At 38.3% G+C, this 23,815-nt stretch overlaps 1 protein-coding gene across 5 annotated transcripts in view; it reads left to right on the top strand.

Moving 5' to 3' along the window:
- Positions 1 to 23,815, top strand: part of dock4b (dedicator of cytokinesis 4b) — a 160,538-nt gene that overhangs the window by 65,802 nt on the left and 70,921 nt on the right. For all 5 annotated transcript variants that reach the window (XM_047389718.1, XM_047389717.1, XM_047389716.1 and 2 more), the window contains exons 8-15: positions 436 to 587; positions 6,103 to 6,184; positions 6,280 to 6,340; positions 6,989 to 7,121; positions 8,687 to 8,775; positions 15,064 to 15,189; positions 21,759 to 21,883; positions 22,206 to 22,368. In XM_047389718.1, the coding sequence (XP_047245674.1) occupies positions 436 to 587; positions 6,103 to 6,184; positions 6,280 to 6,340; positions 6,989 to 7,121; positions 8,687 to 8,775; positions 15,064 to 15,189; positions 21,759 to 21,883; positions 22,206 to 22,368 (931 nt within the window). The remainder of the gene's footprint in view (positions 1 to 435; positions 588 to 6,102; positions 6,185 to 6,279; positions 6,341 to 6,988; positions 7,122 to 8,686; positions 8,776 to 15,063; positions 15,190 to 21,758; positions 21,884 to 22,205; positions 22,369 to 23,815) is intronic.

Below are 23,815 nucleotides of genomic sequence, written 5' to 3'. Positions count from 1 at the left end.
ACTAAAACGAAAACTCAACAATTCAGCTAAAGCTCTCACATATTACCTTCTAGTGCTGTAGGCAGTCTGAAATATTACATGCTTCATCACCCAGATCTGATTTCTCTTAATCTATATCTTTGCTGCAAATTTGGAGCAAAGATACAACCCCCACCCCCCACCCCCATGAGATATCTCCAGGGGGTTGTTATTTATCTCTGACTTGAAAATTCAATATTAAATAAAGTACCTAAAACGATTGGCTGGTATTTACATAACCGAACCAAATGAGTTTTCCCTCCTGGTTGTATGTATTTGTGTTCATTCTCATCTTTTTAATATTGACACCTCGCAAACTTTGCTATCCTTTTTTTTAACCTTGCAAAATGACAGATTCTCCAACTTAGAAAACCAATTGAAAAATCTTTTCACCTGATTTTCTTCTGTCTGCTGCAGATGGAACATCGGCATCGTAAGAAAGATACTTCTGCGCCTGCGAGCACCCATCATTTGTTTGTCCATGTGAAAAGCCTGATGAGTGCCAATCTGGGGGAGGAGCTGGAAGTTTTCTTTCACATTTATGATGGACGGGAGAATCGGCCGCTCAGGTGAAAACGAGATCTAAATAATCTGGTTCCTACTCTGGAAATATCTGGAAATGTAGGAAGTTACGTGTGTATTTTCCAGCTCTGATTAACTTAATTTTCTGTGTCTAAAAAAAAGTTCACCCATTTAGTCATCCACCCATCCACCAAAAATCCGTCCCAACGTCCATTTGTTTGATTTCCAAGAATTTGCTTTTTTCAGTATTTATTTGAATATTTTGTTTTTGGTATGCAGTTCACAAAATTCCTTTTAAATTAACTGAGATTTACAAATCCTCTGTTTTTGGTCAAAATACAGTCGTGAAGATTTATTAAATGAAGCATCTTGTTAAAGTACACTCGGACACATAAAAGTGGGCAGGGCCATGTTGTTACCATTAAATTATGGCGTCTTTGCTCGCCACATGAAAGAGCTTGTCACCCAAGGAGTCTGCACACGCAGCATAGATGTATGCTCACACACATCCACATAGGCCACATCCTCCTGATGAGGTGTCACCCCAAAAGAGTGGGGACTGTGTTTAAGCTCCCTAGTTTCATAGTTCAAAGGAAGGAAATTCAATTTTATGTCAAAAACAAGAGGTTTCATGAGGAAAAAGAAAACGAGGGGGCTGACAAGTGAGTGGGTTGGAAAATTGAGCTTGGCATCATTGAAACCTCTTTTGAAAAGTCATGCTTTAGTGACTGTTATTTTTGCCTCACAGTATGACAACAGAGAAATGAGGATTCTATTGATGGGACCTAATGTTTCATTACCTCATCCAGGATTTATTTTAAACTATAACTCAAACCAGACAGATTTGTTCTCACCACCTGTGTGAATAATTTACCTTGATTAGAGATGTGTTGGTATTAGAGCTTTGAGCTACAACATAGTGAAACTAAAATCAGTAATGGTACTACTATCACTACTTCAGCCAAAATAACATTGCATATAGTTATATTATTGATGCCAGATGAATAGTTATTAGCCAAGGTATCTTCAAATAAAGCAGGCCTGACTAATGCAGTTTAAAAAGGGCATTAACTTAAATAATGATTGGTTACGCTCATCTAGTGTCCCAGCCATGACTGTCTGTGATTTTTGGTTCCAGAAAGATAAGTATTGTCTCTGGCATATCATTAAAATGATTTGAAAACATATTTAGAATGAAATGATGTCACATTTATCCTTGTTTTTAAACCAGTATATATTCAGAAACCCAAATGCGGTCCATGCCTTCTTTCATACTTCTATGGAGTCTCATTAAAATGTATTTCCAAATATGGGAAAGAAAGGGTGTCAAACTGTAGTGAAAACAGAAAGTGACCCATGCTTTGTTTGACAAGGTTTACAGCCAGATTTACAGTTGTTTTTATAAAAGTTTCTGGGGAACTGAATTTTCTGCCTCGAGACACGGCTGACTGACAGCGTGCAGCACCAGTTGGAAGAAGGGGAGTCCTTCCCAATACTTTATATGAAACCTGCATCTCTGGCATCTTATGACGGGGCGATGGTGGCAGGGGTTCGTGGCTACAATGTAGCTCACCACTGTCAGTGTGTGAATGTGTGCATGAATGGTTGGATGACTGAATGTAGTGTAAAGTGCTTTAGGGTCTCTGGAGACTTGATAAGGATATACAAGTACAGGCCATTTACCATTTATCAACAGAAGCTTAAACCACAAGAACAGCATATTGAAAAATTTTATTGGCTTTTAAAGCTAACATATTTATCTGTATGTTCTTTAAAACCAAAACATGATCAACGCATACTCTTATAAGCTGGAGGAATTGGTGATTTGTAGTTTACACCAAAGTGTAAACACCAAAATTCGTAGGGATCATCAAGATCTTATTTAGTAAATTGGAGACAGATCTTTGTTTTCTCATCAGTGAGTTTTGTTTCAGAACTGTCCAATGAATGCAATTTTTTTCTCTTATCGCTGAATCAAAATCACTGACCTTGATAGAGAAAAGTGAGATTAATTTGTCACTTCCTGGATGGGTCGTGATGTGCTTTTGGACTAATTGTGGTTTGTAGATAATGGGTCCTGCTGTAGTTCACTGAAGCCCAAAAGCCTTTGTGGGGCATCGTGTAGGGGTAGAGCGGTCGCCCCACGGTTCGATTCCAGACTGTGGGACCTTTGCTGTATGTACACATTCACTACTCTCCTTTATGTGATATTTTCACAGGAAAACTCCATTATGTATTTACTCAGGTTTTCTTTGTCTGACATTAAAATTTGTTTGAAACATTAAATTAACAATACAAGAAAAGTGCAACAAATCACTAGGGTGCAAATACTTTTTGCAGGCACTCTATATTTTCCTATGTCTCTTCATTTGCATAAGTCATATAGCAGGAGTTTTGGAGTAAAGACTGAAAATATTGCCTTCAGAGTCCCATTTCCTCTGTGCTCTTTGGGCGCAGTTGTCCTTTTTGGAAAATCTCACAGTGGTAACTCGTCAGTGTTGTCTCTCACTTTCTGGTCATGCATAAACATAGACACACACACATTAATGTAATCTGACTGGCAGATCGCCATACTGTTAATGCTCCCGCTGTGTTGTTACTGCCATTTGTCAGATGATTGTGTGCGCGACCAGATGGGGGTCTGACCCATCTTCTCAATATTGTACCAACACTAGCAGCCGTGGCAGCTTCTTTGTGTCCAGTAGGGACTCCTTGTCGGCCCCTTTTGGTATGGCAGACACACACACAAATGCAGTGGTTATACTGTATTGCATTCAAACCGATCCTCCTCCTCCTTTTTCTGCTGTGTAAGTTTATTGTGTTAATCCAGAGTCAAGACAAAAACCTTTCTACCATGACTCCATTGCTAACTGCAGTAGTGAATACTGTGCTGTCTTTTTTTTTTTTTTTGATTCAGCAGTTAATCAAGTTTGTTACACTGTGTGTGTGTTTTTTTTTTTCTTTTCATTTTTTAAGATGTACACTTGGCAAGTGTCACATTTAAATTCTCCTTTTCTGGTTGGAAAGCACAGTGGGAGTTAATCTAACCATCTTTTTGCATGTCAGTTGCTCACCATCCAGCGCCACAACCTGCAAACCCACCCCACCCCCATCGGGTGAGCTTCCCGCTCCTAATGCAATCGTCAATATCAGCAGAGGGAGCAGCTAGCACTACCAGACCCCAGAAGGGAGGGAAAGCAGCCATTCAAGTTATGTTAATACAAAGGGTGCTAGAGGCAGTTAAAGTCCCACTGTGGGGAACGTTGGTCCCCTCGGATCTGGTGATCAACACGCTGTAGCTGTGAAGCAGAAGACTTGGCGGTGAGGGAGGGTTTTCGTCAAAGCAGCATTGGCCAGTTCCTCTGTGTTTGCTGGAGCAGTTGTTAATTGGCGACTGAGATTTAGACAATGAGAGCGCTAATTAGGGTTCGGGGGAAAGCACACGCAAAATCTCATGTCTGATGCAAAGGTATCCATCTCCATATGGTTGGGATAAATGGCGTGGAAAGCTGTGGAGAGAGCAGCTAATGAGGAGCATCAGTGTCTAAATCAAATTAGCAGAAACTGGTGCATTCCAATACTGTCGATAATAAAAGGAAAACTTTACAGAAGGAATACATGTATGAAAAATCAGAAGAGCTTGTATAATTAATTATCAGGAGCATAATTAATTCAGGCATGGGCACCCAGTGGCCTACATACACAAAACACTGAGTTACAGTGCAGGCAGCCGTGTCATATTTACAGCAGTGGCAACATTTTGGATTGTATTATAACTTACAGGGTTCCCATGTAGTCTGGAAAGTCGAATTACATTTTAAGATTTTACATTGAACAGAAAACAATAGAGTATGGGAGAATATTTAACTTTATGTTCCCCCTCTTCTATTGTGTAAAAGTTTGTTCATTCGTTACTTTGTCCCTTCCTTCCTTTCTTCTTCCCTCCTCCCTTCCCTCCTTAGTCTTGGGCTTGTCCAGGCTTCAAATTTAAAGCCCGACCAATTTCACAAACAGATTTTTTTGAAGGATCTTAATTTCTTTGTAACTCTCTGAATGCTGGATAAACCTATAGGATCTGTTCAGATGTGACTGCTGTAGCTAGTGGGGCTACCAGGCCCAGCGACTTGGCTCATTGTCGAGCGCTAGTGAATTACAAGGTTTTCTCTCTGCTTATCTGTAGACTGTGAAAGTCACCTAACTGGATTAGCCCTCAGTTCGCCAGCCAAGATGAGAGGCGCCCAGCAGGACATGGCTGCTGCCTTGCTTAAAATGCACCATATTGAGGCTGGGAGGAAAAAGTACAAAGAAAAAAAAAAAGACGGCCGGCATCCACGCTTTCCTGTTTTTGCATGACATTCAATTTCAAAGGCGATGTATAGGTTTTCGGGTCAGTTTTCTTTCTTCTTCACAGATTCCTTGTTATGTTCATTATGTGCAGTTATTCACATCAGGAGTCCTATGCAAACTTGAATTTCGGAAAATTATTGAATAATCCTTTACTCATCTAAAGTATTAAATAATACTGCATAATCTACTGTCCGTTCGAGTAAAAATGGTCTCTGCTTGATTAGACCTCAACTGACCTTTTTTTTTTCTGTAGAAGCCTTTTAGATGAATGGCGAAATGCTTCAGGAAGGAAGAAAGGAAGTCCAGTACCAATTTAAGCACTTACAACTCTACAATATCCAGGCAACCAAAAACCACTCACGATGCCAACAAAGCCACAATGGGGTTTTTTGCTATTTAGTTTAGCTTGTCTAAAATATTCCCTTTTGTAGGAGGAGACGATGACCAATGTTGACTGATAATTCAGGTCATTTTACTAATCAAAACCACCAAAACCTTGACGCTGAAAAGGTGCCATTGTTATAACAACTAAAACGCTAATATGGCTGTATGTCACTTTTTATCTCGGAGCATTTTTAAGTGTCAGTTGGACTATCTTATTCCAAGTTGCTTTCTTGTTCATATAAATCCACAAACCAAGGTATTGTCTCTCTGTTGCCATGCCACTTTAGATGCCATACCACCTTAATAATACAAGACAATTCATGTTTAAAAATACAGATTATTTTTTGTGTTTGGATATATCTGATACTATCAAATTCTCCTTAATCACCTCAGTCATGATTGCTAACACTGTTATTTCTTATGGCAGTCCATTATCGGGATAAAAAGTGTCAAAGGATTCAGAATGTACAAAATCAAACTTTTACCCACCCAAAGAAAAGGCTAATGTCACTCGTCAGACATTTTCCAGACGTGCTACGTTGGGGATTGGAATATCTTCTTACCCTCCATCTTTTCCTTCTGCTTGTCTTTCTGCCATCTCATATTCTATTTCAGACAGCTATGGCAGCAGTTTGATCTTTGAAGTGATTCCGCCTGTGCCTGCTGCTCAGCACTTGACATTTCTGACACGGTTTCTAATCTTTATTCTGTTCCTGCTCGCAGAGTAACTTGGACACAGTCGTTTATTTCTGCATGACAGTCAGCCAGTGCTCCTGACCTCTTTTAATCAGTGTGTGTGTGCTCCCTCTCCGTCTGTCTCCTCTCCTACAGTGAACGCTTCTTTGTCAGGCTGAATAAGAGCGGCTTGCCCAAGTGGCCAGAGAAGGCCGACAGACAATGCACGCTGTTTGTGGTAAGCAATGAAGGTTTAATGGAGCAATTCTGTACAAATTCTTCATTCTGTAAAATAAAAGCAACAGAATAATTAAGTCAATTATCTTCTTTCAGGATTTGGGAAGCAGTGATCTACGGAAAGATGTCTACATTGTTGTACATATCATAAGAATTGGTAAGATTTCTTCCTTATTTTCTCAAGCACTTTACGGGTGCCTTTCAGTACATGGTCAAACAGGTCAATAGAAAGTGGAGTGGAAGAAAAACGTGTGGTGGAAAATGGTGCACATACAGCAGGCACAACCATAGCCTTGAGACAGCTGTAAAATAAAGCCCGTTCAAGACTTTGCAGGAAATTGACCAGGCGAAAGTAAAACTTGCATCACATTGATTTATGACACAAAGAGTGATACGTATATATTTCAAGTGTTTATTTCTATTTCAGATCAATAGAACAAAGTCTTATATGCATGTTGCTGCCTGTGTACTTCCACACTTTTTCCCTTCACTCAACTTTCCATTAATCTACTTTGATACAGAACTCTGAACAGCTGGGTCTTTGTAGCGTACCTTCCTTGGAGGGTCAAATTGGCATATTTTTTTTTCTGGTTGGTTGGTCTTATGCAATATTCAAATCTTCTAAGAAGCAGATTTTTTTGTTTTCATTATCTGTAAGCCATAAGCATCAAAAGTGAAAGAAGTTTTATGAGTGAGTTCCTGAAATGTATGAACATTTCCATGATACTTTGATTTATTTGGATTTGCTTGTATGTTGTACATTTTAATAACTCTCTTGATCTTTTTACTGTGTGTGTCTGTGCAGGGAGGATGGGAGCAGGAGAGAAGAAGAACACATCCAATGTGCAGTACAGGCGGCCATTCGGCTGTGCTGTTGTCAGCATTGCTGATCTCCTCACTGCTGACTCCAAGGATGACCACTTGCTTAAGGTTTATGCGTAAGTCAAAGGAAAATATCATTTGCCTTTCAGAATCCTAAGCTATGATCAGATGAGTACTTCCATAACCTAAATGAACTTACATTGAAAACAAATAATTTTTTTGCTGGTTGTTCATTAAACAAAGCGGGAAATATAATGCAACGTATAACAAAAACAAATCCTTTTCTGATGGGCTTTATTGACTGCAGAATTGGCAGAGATGGGATTTGCTGGTCTAATATTATTTACTCCAGTCATGCCCTTGAGTGTCATGATAAGTTATGGGTGACACAGAAATTTGACCTAAATAGTAAATGGAACAAGTAAATTTAGTAAAAAAATTATACAACTTATTTTAAATGCATGGTATTACTAAAGATGGTTTGGCAGTAGTGACCTTAGTGTTTCAGCTCAGTGTATTTGGACTTTGGGTCTACAAAGTCATTTGTTTCTATTGCCCATATGGTTAAATGTTTCAACTTGAAACACCTAGCTGTGTTTTCTGAAAAGCTAAACTTGGATATATTCATAAAACAATACTACTTAAATGATGTTTTAAAACAGGAACTGAATGCACAAGTTTCAAATAATTGTGAATTTTCTATAATGCAATCTAAATTAAACATACAGGTTTAAATATATTTTTATAACCTTGAAAATATATGTTAACTTCTTCTTAGCAATCACAATTGAGTGAAGCTTATACTCAGAACAACTGGAAACTCCATAGAACTCAATGAGGCTCTATTTCTAAACATCCGCAACTTCCAACATCATTAGTTCAAACCCAAGTTATTGGACCCAAGCTGTCACGCTCAGACTTAAGCCTGTCATGACCTGGAAACTGCTGGAACACCAGTGAAATTTGCAGCTACCCACAAGAATAAGCCCATTGGCTTCTGGAGAAAAGATTTATTGCAAAATATGGCAAAGATTGAATTATTTGTCTTTGTTTGGATAAGTCATGAAGAGTGTTTCAAAACAAAATAATACTGTACTGTTGAGTATGTTGGTGGCCACATGGTGCTGTGGGTCTGTTTTCCTGTCAGTAGTGCTGTTCCAAAACCAACTGGATGTCTCAGCAGGAAAATTATCCCAAACACATATCAGAAGTGGTTTTGGAATGGATGAAGCAGGCTGACATTTGGCATCTGGAAAAGCTTTCCCAAAAGCCCTGACCTTAACCTTATTAAAGATTTATAGGATTTGATTAAAAGCCAGGTCTGTGCCAAAAAAAAACAAAAAACTTTATATGAGCTATAACAATCCTGCCAGGAAGAGCACTCATACATCCAGCTTAAATCATACTAGAAGCTACTTCGATGGCTATGAAAAGGCGTGTGTAGGAGGTGCAACTTGATAAGAAACATTTAACCAAATGTTAGTGGGAATGTATGTATGTATTTGATATGGAACGTTTAATTTCAGTAATTAAAATCCCAACTTAATATGGCATTCACCCCATGATGTGTCTATGTATAGTTCTGACCAGAACTGTATATGTATCTGTTTTTACATTTTTCTGTAAGTCTGTCATCTATAAAATATACTTAAAATGGGTTTTATTTGTCTTCCCATTTAAGATGCAACACAGAGATTGAGTGGTACCAAATTCACGAGAACATCATAAAAAAGGCCAATTCCAGGTACAACTTGTCTGGATCCAACACCGGTAAGAGTCTATTTTTTTTTTTCAATTTTTGGTCGTTCAGGGACAGGTTCAGTCGTTTTTAAACCTATCACTAACCTTCAGTCCTAGCAGCTCAGTTCTCTTGTGAATATCTTGCAGTTTGACGCCGTTACTGGAAACAGCTTTTATGTGATGTTAAAATTCCTGTCTAAAGCAGCACTAACATGGTTGTGTCTGCAGACATCTGTGATTTCATATGCATCCAAATGGTTTATGTAAGTAGATAGCTGTGTCTGCATCATACTGAACATCAGCATCACCAGTTTCCCATAGCAACAGGTTGGCGGGAAGTCAGAACATTCAGTGCCTTGGATGTCAAAGAAAAACTGTCAGTGTTAAAAGGTATCATAAAATCACATACAAGAAGTGAGAAGTAATCATTTTGCGTTTCTTTTTTGAAAATTCAAGGATGTATTACTTTTGTCATTTCCTATGAAAGTCACCAACTAGAGTAACTGCAACTTGTGAATAATGCAGAACAACCTGAGAACTAGAGGAAAGATGCACTGAAAATAGAAAACTAAAAGCAGAAAGGGCAACGAAAGTTGGGTACACTGACATACATTTATAAATACATATGTAATCTCTAGCCTTAACATGAGAACTGTAAATTCTGGTTATCCTGATGACAGAAAGTGGTTGTTAAATGTCAGTAAATGTTTCTTCAAATTATGTTTTGGACTAGGAGGTTCTGTTAAATGGACAAATAAATGTCAAATTGTATAAAGGATGTATAAAGGATTTAAATTTGGTGAATAAAGATAAACCGAAGTTCAGTTGCAATAAGAACACCCATAGTTCTTTTTAATTGCAAATGTGTTTACAACCTATTTCAGTGAAATTAGTGAAACCCATGCTACAGACTGTTGGAAAGATGTTTTCACTGGAAGTCTAGATTTTTGCCAGTGGAAGAATTTGCTGAAATCATAATGCTAACATTTATCCGAAGAACACAAAACGTGTGGTAAAATTTATGTGGAAAATGGGTTCAAAGTTCCTTTCTTTTTCTTATTTAAGACAATTACATTATGACCACCTAATTAGATTACAGTGAAAACTAAAGAACTAAGAATCAATAGATGAGGTTGAACTGACAGCATAATATGAAAATATAAATGACGCTACAAGACTGCATTTCTGTCTCGTAAACCATTTCTGTGTTGTTTGGCCATATGTTTTTGATAGTTACCCTGCTCAAAAGACCCATTCATGGCCCATTTTCTGTTTTCTGGCTCTGACCACCAGTACTTTTTTTAAAGAATCCATGACATAATGCATTCAAACAAGTTTCACAGGCCCTTTGGTAAAAGATCAACAACATCACAGATCCTCCATAATGTATTTACCAAAGGGTGTGAGGTTTGCAACGTATTGTTTTTCTGGTTTCACAACATACCCACCTGAAGTGTTTGCTAGAGAAAAGCTAAGTGTGTGCTTCCCAAATAACCCGTTGGTGTATATATTGCAGCTAATGGCTGGCATAGAGACTTGGTGACACCAAGATGGTACACTCTGCTCCAAAAAATATATTTTCTTCAAGTAAAACATTTAAATATTATTATCCTTACAAGTTAATAATACAGAAAAGGAGGAATTAAGGGGAATACAATTGGGGAGTATTTAAGCTTTAGTTTGAAAGTGATAGCTATTTTGCATGTGTTTGCATTAGTGGACAAATGTACAACCAGCGGTACTCAGTCAGAAACAGTTGATCAAGTTTATAACTTGTACGCCCCGAACCTGCCTTCAACCATTTCTGTTCAATTATTAATTTATTCATCAGAGAAGCACAACTGTTCACCCCATACAAAAGCTTGATAATTGAGAACCATTGGCAGTAAGCAGGGGAATTAGAGAGAAGTGATTAGTAGAATGTCAAGAATCCCCCAGAAGAGCAATAACTTCTTGAGGGAACTTATTGCAAGTCTAAGATGTTAAATTGTCATGAGCATACTCGAGCTTGAAGTGCTGTGATGAGAAAGAGCCATTAAACACATTGTGTAGAGTCAGAACAGTGCTTTCCACACCACACTGGTTCATGACATAACGGGTAAATGGCATAAAATAATTCAATTGTGTCCATAGTGGGGAAAATGTTAGACCTTTTGCATTTCACAACAAAAGCTTGTAGTCATATCTGATAATTAAAAAGTTAGGCACCTGTTAACTTAATTCGTCACAGCTTCCTCCTGCTGGTTTCTTATCTCTTACTGAACTTCTAATAAAATCTTAGTTAAGTTCCTTTTAGATTTCAGCTTGATTTGCTCATCACTGTAATTTAAGCTGACTGGTTTTCTTATCACACAGCCTCAACCATGGGATCAGATGAATAGGAGATGCTCATGCAGAGAAGCGTTAATACCGCTACATCCATGATTGTTTGTGCTTCTCTGCTTCACTCTGTTTGAGGCCTGGAGATAAGCATGTCACTTAAAGATAACAAGATAATGCTTTGGTATTTTCTAGAACTGTGTCCATCATCGTATCTTTGGAGTTACAGTTAAGGCCTTCACAAAAGGCCTTAAAAATTGACAGTGATGTTTACATTCAGTCAGAGTAGCTATGAATTAAATCAGTGGGAGGTTCTTTTTAGCAGGTACTTCCTCATCTTAAAAGAAAACCTGAGAGAAGATTTATTGGCCATCAATCAGCTTTTACTTAAGGGGGGCAGTCAGAATAAAATGTGTCTCTGGCATCCGAAAGTAACTTGAATTAACTTAAAAAAGTTATTCCGTATTTAGTCTACTGTCATTACAGGGCCCCCCAGAATAGAGAAAACTCTCTCTGGCATGAGATTGCACAATTGAAATGAAATATCAATTTTAAAGCAGTTTACATATCTTTACCAGGCATATTAAATTTGGACAGCGTTACATCATTGCACCTGAGTTACAGTTATACAACAATAACAAATATAACCTGAAAGGGGCAGCTCTATTGTGGCACTATGAAAACATTATAAAAAATATACCTGTGGTAGTTTATCTTCACTATTTAGCAATGTCTCTTATTTGAAGTTTGTCCGTGTAAGAATACAGATGCTAGGGTTAGAGAGCACTGTGCCTTTGTATAGGGGATCACCATTTATCAATCTTCCTGTCAGCAGGAAGGAAAATAAGTGTGCAGCAGAGTGAGATAATCCCATGCTCAATTCCGTGCATGTATTCACATATTTGTCTGTATGGGTCCTTTTTTAACCTGGCCTGGCAATGTAACCAGAGTCTCCTATCTGCAGCCAATTAGCATGGAGGAAACAACAGTTTTGCCCTTAAATTCAAAGTACACAAGCTGTAATACAAAGGAAAAATTTGTGAAGAGCTCTTCAATCCCATGTACTCTAATATTTTTTTTTTTCCTTCTGTACCTGTGTTTCAGGGCCACATGTCCCTTTCAGGTAATTGAACTCAACAGACAATAGAAGGGGCTGCTGAGTGTGGATGATGATTTTGTTTACTTGGACTCTGTAATCCATAAATGAGATTTCATAAGAATTTGGCTCTGTATGAGTCAGGCTGATAATTCAGCTCCCACGCCCGCATGCGCGCGTGTAGGCAGCAACAGAAGAGGTTGCGACAACTCACTCTGTTTTTGTTTTTCTGGAGTTTTTTTTTTTTTTTTTTCTTATTCTTTATTTCATTTTCAAAGCTGAGAAAAGGCAGTTTACGTGAGCTGAGAACAGCAAATGTTGAAGGTCTTTGTGTCAGCCTCTGCTACAGCTACCAAGCTGAATAGTGATCTTAGTTCCCTGCAATAGTTTCAAGAGTTTGTGTATAGAAAAAGGTTGAAATTAAGATTACACTGCGTAGAGTACAATAAAAAAGTATGTGCACCTTCATTTTTTGTGCTTTTTTGTCATTTTTATATCACAAACACCCAGATTAAGATGTTTAAGGTCATGCTACTACGTCCCTATTATTTATTTATTTCAGCCATTCAGAGCTGGACTTTTTTGTGTGCTTCGGGTCTTTGTCTTGGTACATAATGCAAGTGTGCTTGATCTTAAGGTCACAAACTGATGGCCGGAGATTCTGCTTAAACCTTTTGTGGCAGACAACAGAATCCACAGTTCCATCAATGTGTTTAGGTCCTGAAGCAGCAAAGGCCATCACATTACAACTACAATGTTTGACTGTCATTATATTGTTTGGCGAATGCCTCTTGAGATTCTGTGTTTTCTCCATTCGTTTATAATGGCTCTCATTGTGCTTCACTGAAATCTCAATGTTATCTGTTCTGAGGGGAAATATGAACCTAAGTATTCCATAAATTATTTTGAAAAGTCAGTTTAAATTGCAGATTTTTACAGCTCTTCCTTTTACTTTGTGTTCTGCCATTTATAGCATAGATAATTATATTAATTTCCAGCTTCAATGTGAAACTGGAAGAACTATGTGGTGACACATCTCTTGAGGATGAGGATGTCAGGAGAAACGTCAGTAGCTTGGGGACCTAACAGCCCGACACCCTACCCAGGGATTTTATAACAATCTGTGGCTAGCCCAGTGTGCCTGTATTTCACTACATGGGTAAATTAAAGCTTATGATGAAACTTCCCATTTAAAGAAAATCTCAAGTAAATGTCATTCATGCTCTTTGATCAGCATTTATGAACATGCAGTGAGTTTGTAAAGCATGGACGAAGTTAATAGAAGCCGTCTAGCATTTACAGACATTTAACAGTCTGTGCTTTAGTTGCAATGGTTCAAAGGTACCACTATAAGTCATTCTTAAAGTGGTAAGTCAGTCTACAGTTAGTTTCTTTACAACCTCATGTTGGTTTGTCCATAATTTCACACTTCAAGCTCATTTGACACATTTGGTGGCTGGAAGTAAAGCTTAAATACCCTTTTTTTCTCAGGCCCCCAGGTTGCTTCAGCCTATTGTCATTCGTTAAATCATGAATAGAGAAGTTGTTTATTTAGTAAAATGATTCATTAATGTCCACAGATGTTTCATTCTGACATAAAAAGTAAACAATGTGGAAAGATTACACATTTTATACTTGAGCTATTGTTGAAGCATAAATTGTATTGTATCCTTATCTTTGAGGTTTGGGTTATTCATCTCCCTGGGGCCGAGTTTACAATTATTGCATAATCCTAACGCATAGAGTGATTGTTTTTGGTGAAGAGAAATTGACCATTTTCACCTGTTGAAGCTCACCCTCTTTTCCTACATACCAGGATTTTTGGGGAGGATAAGAGTGCTCACTCCTTTTCTTTGTTACAGATTAGCAACCACGCATCCATTCAACATAAAAGCAGGAGAAATGTTTGGTTCTTTTGTCCAAAAAAGCTGATATTTTTACAGTTGGCATCTGCACTCTGCTCAATCCTCATTTTGTGTCAGAAAAGTGTGTATTTAAAATATCAAATGTCGTGTTTATAATTTTTTTGGTTTGTTTGTTTGTATGCACCTTGCTCTAAACATGATTTATGCGCTAAGTTGGGAGCCATTTAAAATCAAGGTGGCCTAAAGTGGTCATGTAAGGGACTGCAGTTTCTGGCATTTTCATTTTGGATTTTTTCACAGGCACATTATGAACACTTAAGGAGTCTTTTTGTGGGATTTTTTGTTCATTGGCTAGTGAAAAACTTGTACAACAGTGTTCTAAAACCCATCCAGTACATTGTTGCTCTGTGACTCCTAGCAAATTGGTTCTTTTGTGGCACACAACTTCCTTCAAACTTCATCCATAACAGCGATAACTACCTGCATCGACCCGTCTCTCTCTGACAGCTCTCCTGTTCTTCACCCTGATCAGCGAACACAGAAAGGCATTCTCACAGGGGCATCGAAAAGATGCAGTTTTAGCCTTATGAATGCAAGATGGTGTTTTTTTATTATACCATTGCCGATATTTGAATTTGTTGCATAATGATATTGGTTTGAGACTGCTACCTTTATGCAAGATTTCCTCATGATGAAAGGATACACATTACTCACTGGCTGCTTGTATTTCCCTGTTTATGTATATGTGTGGGAGTCAGCTTTCCCTCTATACAATAAATAGCAGTAGCAGTTGGCAAAAATATATTAGTATTCTTGTGTCTAATAAAACTTAATGTGTCCAATCTTGTACTTCATTTTAGTTATCCAATACTTTACTGTTTACTATGTTGATAGTAGGGTGGTGGTTTATTTTGAGGTCTTCATTCAGTGGGTTTGGTAAAGAGAAAGAAAGGAACTAACCAAGGCAAAGCTGTGGCTGTGTAAGAATACAGTATGTTATGTTCAAAGTTTGAATGTTGTCATTATGTCATATTTTAGGTCTGGCGGTGGCTCTACAGCTCCTCCATGGAGACATAGACCAACTAAGACGAGAGTACATGGTGCTCTTCACCCGGGGGGTGTGCATAACCAGGAAACTGGGCTTCTCTGACATCATCATGCCTGGTAGGACTTTCCAGAACTTCCTTCGGCAGATAGCGGAAGAACCTCAATTTTTTTTTTCTTTTTTTCTTTTTCGCACAACAGTGTCGGTTAAATAGGGGCAGTATGAAAACTTATAAAAATTATATTCCACAACTTCATTTTAAGATGGCTTTGTGCAAACCAATAAAATAATAATAGCCTTGATGCCGCTAAGTTTAAAAAAAAATAACATAAGTTTAAAGGGCCTTTATAGATTTATACCTTTTACAAAACAAATGAAGAATGTGAAAGGACCACCAATACAATCTGTAAATTGTGTAAAATATACTACGCCCACATTTTATTCAGTATGAAAGAACTCATTTCGTTCCTGTTTTAGTTCCGATATTGCGGAAGTAAAAATGTGCATTAAAAGACTACATTTTTGTTTGTTCGAGAGCTAAAAATTAAAAAAGCTGAGAGAGTAGCAGTAAATATGTTTAGATATGTACATATTTGTACTTATGGATTGAAAACAACATGCATTTTATCAAAATGTAGCTAAATATTATAGCTCTACAGGCAAGACGCTACACCAAAGATGTCCTTCAGTTTGTTTCCATAAAAGAAAAAGTGAAAGTTGTTCACAATTAATCGTAATTTCTACCAGAACACTCATACAGCAGCAGCATGTCTGTGACTGAGATGCTCGTAACTCAGAGATGATGCAGCGCTGACAAAATGCCTCTGTGGTAAATGAGAAACAGAGTATATTTTGTGGATGTTTAAATAAGTATTTAATCCTGTAGTAACAACAATAAAACTAAGCAGAGAGATGTTGCTCCTCTAGTAAAGATGCTCTGCTTGTAATTATGATGTTCTGAATTCAAGTCCATCTTATTTTACCTATTTTGCTCTTAATCTCTGTTATAACAGGTCTAACTTTAGACTTCTAATAAAGGTCTAAAAACTAATTTTAGACTTTTTGACCAAATACATACCAGCTTTACCGTAGATGTACGCCGAAGTCTGTGTCTCTCTGTTTAGCCATTGTTTACATCTAGTTACAACTATGTGATGTGCAATGTTCATTCTTTCACAAGTTTCCCTTGTCTTCCTGGGGTTTGTGCCAAACTGACTTCTTACAGCTTTCTTTCAACAATTGCCTTCTTCTAGCCACATATTTATTTTGAAAAAATGCAAAAACTATGTTGCATTTTGCTTTCCCTTCTGAAATATTTACTATCTTGTTGTGGTGTTTTACATAAAATTCCAGTTTTGTGTGAAACAGGACAAAACCTGAAAGTTTTGTTTTGCGAATCGCTATAAATTCTTTGTGTTATATGAAATGCCCCAGTTCTTTACAATTAAGATTGCTCTTTTACCATTTTACAGTATATAATGCCCCAAGATCCTGGTTCAACAGGAAATTAGACGTAGGAAGATATCATTTCACAGAACATTTAACAAGACACTCATGTGGTAACACAGCTAATTTAACAGCAAATTAATCGTCTAACCATTTCACCATTAACATAATCATATTTTACTTATTTCAGAAATATGTTTTGCCACTTTACATCTACAGATCTCTAAGCATACATTTGCAGTAAATCTACTTTTTTCTGTTTTGTTCAGCTTTAATGGTGTAGTTTCTGTTTTGAAACTGTTTCAGTCCATTCATTCCTTAAACTCCTGAATACTCTGAGTATTAGAGCTTTTAACCCTGGTCATATTGACCTGTTCTAGGTCAAGACATGATCATAGATAGAACACATAATACAAATCAGTCATAATCATAACTATATTAGAGGAAGTAAGACCAATCTGAATGGGGTGTATTCTGCAGCCTTAAATGGGAATGGGAAATTCATCATTCTGCATGATATATAACATTAAAATGCACACAAAACAAAGCAAAAAACATATTTTGGCCTCACCTGAGTCTATTTAGCCTGTTACAAAGATGGACAGCAGTGTCTGGCTACCTGTACACTACGCTATAGCCTCTCTTTCTGCTACAGGGATACCCTGGAAGACTTACAACAGGGCACCAGCAACAGTGTGCTAATAGCAGATACAGTCGGGTGTACCTTAATGAATTCAAAAAGAGTGGATCTCAGATCCCCTGTACTGTGAATCTGTCTCTTTGAGAGGTTGTGTATAAAATACTATACAAAGACTGACAGAGCTATGTCTCACACCTTGACTCTAAGATATAAAATCAAGAAAGCCCTATGAAAATAAGTTTTTTTTAATATTAGCAAGTTGCCAAAATGTTCGGTAGTTTTATTATAGTTTGCTTTGTCCACTCTGCCTTACCTAACAATGAAGTGTTGGTCCAGCTGCTCTCGTTGGACCTGCTAGCCATTTTGGGGGTATGGTGTCTGTGAACATCTCTTTTCAAAACCGTTTAAGTCTGGATTTTGCCTTGTTGATTCTAACACATTAATATGTTTTGATGTAAACCATTCCATTGTAGCTCTGGTTGGATATTTAGGGTCATTGTCCTGCTGGTGAACCTCCACCCCAGTCTCAATTCTTGTGCAGCCTCGAACAGGTTTTCTTCCATGATTAGCCTATATCAGAATCAGAATGAGCTTTTTTGCCAAGTTCGTACATACAAACAAGGAATTTGTCTCCGGTACACTTTGCTCTCTGGTTTTTGTTTTTGCATTACAGAATATACTTATATACAATATACAAATATACACATATATAAATAAAAAGGTGCATTTGCAACATCTGTATGCTGTTGTTCAACAGAGAAACAGCCTGGGGGAAGAAACTGTCTCTGTGGCGGCTGGTTTTAGTGAACAGTGCTCTGTAGCGGCGGCCTGAAGGTAAAACTCTAAATAGTTTATGTGCAGGGTGTGTGGGGTCTGCAGATATTTTTGCAGCTCTTTTTCTGACCCTAGACCTGTATAAGTCCTGGATGGAGGGAAGGTCAACCCTGATTATTCTCTGCAGTCCTGATTATTCATTGCAGTCTGGACCTGTCCTGTTTTGTGGATGAGCCAAACCACACTGAGATGGATGAAGACAGGACAGACTGAATGATGGCAGGGTAGAAACTTAAGGAGTTTCACGGACGGGTCCGATGAGGTGCAGTCATTTGTGTACAGGGAGAAGAGGAGTGGGGCTAGAACACACCCCTAGGGAGCACCAGTACTTATTGATCTGCTGCGGGAGAAGATGCTCCCCAGTCTCACCTGCTGCTGTCGGTCTGTCAGGAAGCTGTTGATCCACTGACAGGTGGAGGCTGGGACGTTGAGCTGGGTGAGCTTCTGGTGGAGGATGTCTGGTATGATGGTGTTGAAGGCCGAGCTGAAGTCTATAAACAGGATCCTGGCGTACGTCCCTGGGTGGTCGAGGTGTTGCAGGATGAAATGTAGACCTAAGTTGACAGCATCATCTGCCGACCTGTTTGTTCGGTAAGCAAACTGCAGGGGGTCTAGCAGGGGTCTTGTGATGTCTTTTAGGTGCTTCAACACCAGCCGCTCAAAGGATTTCATGACCACAGACGTCAGGGTTACAGGCCTGTAGTCATTCCACCACCATCCCGGTGCCACCACCATCCACCACTATCTTCCCATCAACTCTGACCAGCTTCCCTGTCCCTGCTGCATTTCCATAGCATGCTGCTGCCACAATCGTGTTTCACAGGGGAGATGGTGTGTTTAGAGTGTTTTTCCCCTACTCATAGAGATCTGCATTCAGGATACGTAAAATGTTTGTCTCTTTTACCAGAGCATCTTCTTCCACGTGTTTGCTATGCCTCCTAGATGGCTATGTGGAGGTTCTTTTTTGATTCAAAATGGTTTCAGCAGTAGTTTCAGTTGCAAAAACAAAATCATTTATCTATTAAATTGAGTGCTTGGAAAAGGACTGTTAACAGTTGTCACAAAATACCAAGGCTATTATCATCCAGTCATGAAGTGTTAATCATTTAGATGTTTATATTGCAACACTTCAGCTAATATCCTTTTATTTTCCTCTTTATTGTCTTATTAAATGACCTGCTCATTGAAGGAATTATGTTACAGAAGATGAAATATTGTTTCTTGAAGATTGTCGTCTTTTTAAATTAAAGACCCCAAGGCTTAGTTTGATGCAGTCTTGTCGCCTTGGTAACAAATAAAATTCCACTAGACTGTGAAACGGGACCAAACAGGTACATGTTTTTGCCTTCGCAAGAGGAGAAGCAACTAAGGAAAGTGCAGTATCAGTTTAGAAAGAACACGAGGGGATCTTTCATTCATGAAGAAGCAGATTTTCTTTTTTTTTTATGAGTGGATTCCTGTCTGGTCAGACAAACCACAGACTGTCACTCTAGGACCTCACTAACACATATTTATCTTTACTATCTTTCATTGTCTTTGTCTGGCTGCAGACCCTTAATGCTGAGTGCTCTCACTTGTTTCATATGTTTAAGTCAGCCCTTGGGCAAAGGAAACAGTATGTCCTTTTTTTCTCATGCTGCTAGTCTAGATTTGTATCTGACTGACTGCATATTCCTCCTCATTATGTTTTGCACAAACTAGAGTGCTTTCTTCCTTTGGCATTTTCCTTAACCATTTCCCTCTCTGCTTCTAGTTTCCCTATTGTTGTGAATGTAAAAAAAAAAAAAAAAAAAACTCACCTTGTCTTAGCCTTCCTGTACAATTTGTGTTTGTGCAAGTGTGTTTCTCTCTGTGTGTAAAGCAAGGATACAGTATAGATTATATAGAATAACTTATGTTGCCATGGTTTCTGCTGTTAAGGACAGAAAAACAACATTGACCCCTGTGGTAGGGATCTGATGATTGCACACACACTTTATGGTTGTTTTCTAAGTCAGAACTTTCACAATCTGTCTCAAACCTCTGCTAAAAAGAGGAAGCAAGCCATTGCTGACTTTTACCCTGCATGCTTTGCAGATTTGAGGATGCGGTCAAAAAAAGCAGGAAAGGGCCCCTGTAAAGTCTATAAAAGAAGCATTCCCATGTTGAGTTGGCCGTGTGATTTGAATTATTATTCTCTTGAAAGAAACAGTGATGACACATTTTCATTTTTTTATCAAATGCTGCAAGATTTTATTTGAAAATGCCCCACTGTAGTGCTATGTGCTCCAACAGCTTTCCTCAGCCTTTGGAAGCGAAACTAGCCCACAGTATCATAGATCCTACAATTGTACTTTACATATCACAATAATTGATATATTGTTTATAAATGCAATGCCAACATATACAGGAAATCACCCACATTTTTCTCATTCTTCTTATTTTCCATCATCACAATTTCCCCAACTGGTCCTGTTAGCTTAAGCATTTTTTGACTTAAATTTACACTACCAGTCAAACGTTTGTGCATCAAGGAAATGGCCAACTGCCCAAATAAATGATTTGCATGCGGAACTTTAATGCATATCCCTTGGAATATAATAACCTAGCCATCTGTCATTATTTCAAGGTGTTTGAGTCTTGTTTTGTGTTTTTTCTCTGATCGTGTTGATGTTTTCCAGGTGGTGCTTCAGTTCATTCCTTAGGTTTAGCTCCCTAATAATTCTTGCGTCCTGTTTATGATGCATGTTGGTGGTTCGCTGGCTCATACTGCTTGTTTCATGCCATGTCCGCTCTGTTCCTGCCAAATCTACCCATGTTTGTGCTTATGGTTTTTTGCCCATGCTCCAAACTTCATTCTCCTCATGCCTGACTGTAGGTTTTGCTTTTTATTTATTAAATCTTCTCCACCGTCTTCTGCTGCTTTCCTGTCTGCACTTGGGTCCCACTCAAAAGCCACCTCCCCAACACCAAACATTGTCTTGGTGACCCTAAGATGGCACTCTTTGATGTTGTTTTTTTAACAACAAGCTCTGAAGCTTTTCCTAAAAAATCTGGAACCAAAGCCAAATTTTTCTTAAGCTAGGAAGTTGTTGAAACTGACAAAAATGTGCAGTAAGTCATCTTTTCATGCTCCTGCAATAAAAGGATGAATTTATTTCAAGGTTTTTCATACATCTTTAAGAGGAGTTATAGTGACTGAGGAGGGGACCTGAAATGTTGCATGCAATGTTTGGTTTTATTTCATGTTGTAGAACCATTAAACCTCATCTAGGGTTGCAAGTTGACATCGTACTTTGAAAATATACTATAAAGTTAAAATAGATGATTACTGTAGGAAAAAATAAACCGCAACATAACAAAAATAAACAAAATAAAGTGTAACATCCTTCTTGATTTCCTTCTTATTTTACTTGTTCAGGTTTCACAAGAGGAGATTAAATAGAGAACATTTACCTTATGAGGTAAAAAAAAAGCATTAAAAGTAATGTTTTTAGGAATCCTGAGCAAAAGAGGCCTCAGTCTTAGAAGCAGTTTTATGCACCATGTGTGTTTCTATGACTTTTTTTCCAAAGTGAAAATCTCTTTTTCTTTAAACCTAAAGCTATTTAATAAACCTAAGTATCATTGCCATTGGCAGCAGGAAATACATGAATAAATACTGCTAGCTCAAATGTGTCCACCCCTGCTGTGAAATATTACTCAAATATCTTAGTGCTCCCTAATAATGCCGTATAGACTGTGCCTCTTAAATGTGTTGAGGCCTCTCTGGCTTTTCTGCTCCTGCAGGTGAGATGAGGAACGACCTTTACATGACGCTGGAGAAAGGAGAGTTCGAAAAGGGTGGGAAGAGCGTTGCCCGAAACGTGGAGATCACCCTGTACGTGCTGGATGCTGATGGACAAATCCTCAAGGTAAAATACTTCTTTTTGTTCGGATTTTTTTGTTTTGTTTCTGTCAGAGTGTTTAAACGGTGGGTTTATAAATGGCACACCCAGATGGAAGCTGAGTGTGTGTTAGATGTGTTGCCCATTTCTGCTTCAGCTATGTGGTTTCCTCCACCACCTCAGCCTTGGAGAGAAAGTAGAGTCAAATATAACCTTGCCACTGCTGCATTTCATGCAACCCTCGAATGCATATAAACACGCATATAAAGCTTGTCCTCATAACTCTGTTGCTAGTCCTTTTATTTCTCCGCCCGTTCACCTCTTAAACTCTCTTGTTTTTGTCTGTCAGGGTTATGTGGCTGCTGGCTCCGGCGAGCCAGGCGGGGACGAGTACCACTCCCTGGTGCTGTACCACAACAACAGCCCCCGCTGGGCCGAGCAGATCAAGCTCCCCATCCCGGTGGACATGTTTCGAGGGTCTCATGTCCGCTTCGAGTTTCGGCATTGCTCCAGTAAGTGAACTGTGATGCTGCAGACAGCACATGATGTGAACACATCTTGCTGAGCTTTCAGTTACACAGAATGTCATCCCATTCGCCAGCTTGCTCTATGTTTGTTTGGATGGATTGCAGGCAGAGGGTTTCCTTCTTGCATGTAACCTTCAGAACACCACACAAACGTCTTGACGCCGTTCCCACACATTCTGGAAAACTCTGGAATTTGATTTCAGTTTGTACCAGGATTCCATTATTTGTATTTTCTGATTTTATTATTATGGTATTGTCTAGATGTTGTCCTTTCTTACATACTTCCTTCCTTGCGTCTTTTTACCTTCCTCATTTGCTTTCTTATTTTCTTACTTCCTTGTGTCATTCTGTCTATGTGGCCACTTTTTTCCTCCATGTGTCCTTCCTTCTTTCCTCTCTTTCTTTTGTCCTTCTGTCTTTTAATTGTTCCTACATTTCTCTTTCATTTATGCCCTTCTGTCTTTCCTTTCTTCTTTGTACCCTATATTCCTCTTTGTCTTTGCTCTTTCCTTCTTTGTGTTCGTTCTTCTTCCCTTCCTGCTGTCTTTCTTTCTTTCTTTCTTTCTTTCTTTCTTTCTTTCTAGTCAAATTTACTGTCTTTTCCAAACACTCAGCATCCAGGAGTAAAGACAAATATTTACAGCCAAGTTATCTCCTCTCACTAGCTCACCTTTGTACTGGATGACACATAAATGGTACTGTCTCTTTATCTCTTAACAAGCCATTGTTATTGTTTTGAAGCCAGCCAGCTGTGTGGTTATGTACCGTACGTATAACGGTCTTATTAATTTTGGCAGGGCTGTTATTACCTCCCAAAGCCTGCCTGTAAGGATCCTAATTTAAACCTGTGGTAAAACCAACGTTAGAAGTCCAAATAAGAGTATGCACCTCAGTCAAAACTGGTAGAATGCATGTGATTAGCAGCAATATTCATTTTCTACAAGGTAAAGCTGACAAATACAGAAGCATATAAGTAACCTACAATATCATTGAAATGTTAATTTATTTAATTGATTTAGTTGAAACAGGGAATTTGCTGTATTATAGATTTATTATACAACTAACAATAATCAGTTTCTCAGAAAATATTACATATGACGGATTTAATAAAAAATGAATTTAATGCAGAATAGTTATGTTATGGAAATCATGAACAAGAGTGCTGACTTGATTTTTATCCAGCAGACTAGTTATTCGCTATGGAAGCAACCTGGGCTTTATTAACACGTCAGCAGAGGGACAGACAGATCACCTCCATGCCACGCTGCATTGATGCAGTAATTCATGCAAGAAGAACCGTGATATACATGATAGTCAAACTTTCTGAGAAATTGGTCTTTGAGCTGTCTTGAGCTGCAAGACATAATTATTAAAATGAACATAAATAGAAGCTCTCAATTTATCACTTTGTGTGTAATGAACCTATGTAATA

The sequence above is a fragment of the Girardinichthys multiradiatus genome, chromosome 17 (genome assembly GCF_021462225.1).
Source record: "Girardinichthys multiradiatus isolate DD_20200921_A chromosome 17, DD_fGirMul_XY1, whole genome shotgun sequence".
Classification (NCBI taxonomy): Eukaryota; Metazoa; Chordata; class Actinopteri; order Cyprinodontiformes; family Goodeidae; genus Girardinichthys; species Girardinichthys multiradiatus.
Note: the sequence above shows the minus strand (reverse complement) of the source record. Positions and strands in the feature narration are given on the sequence as shown.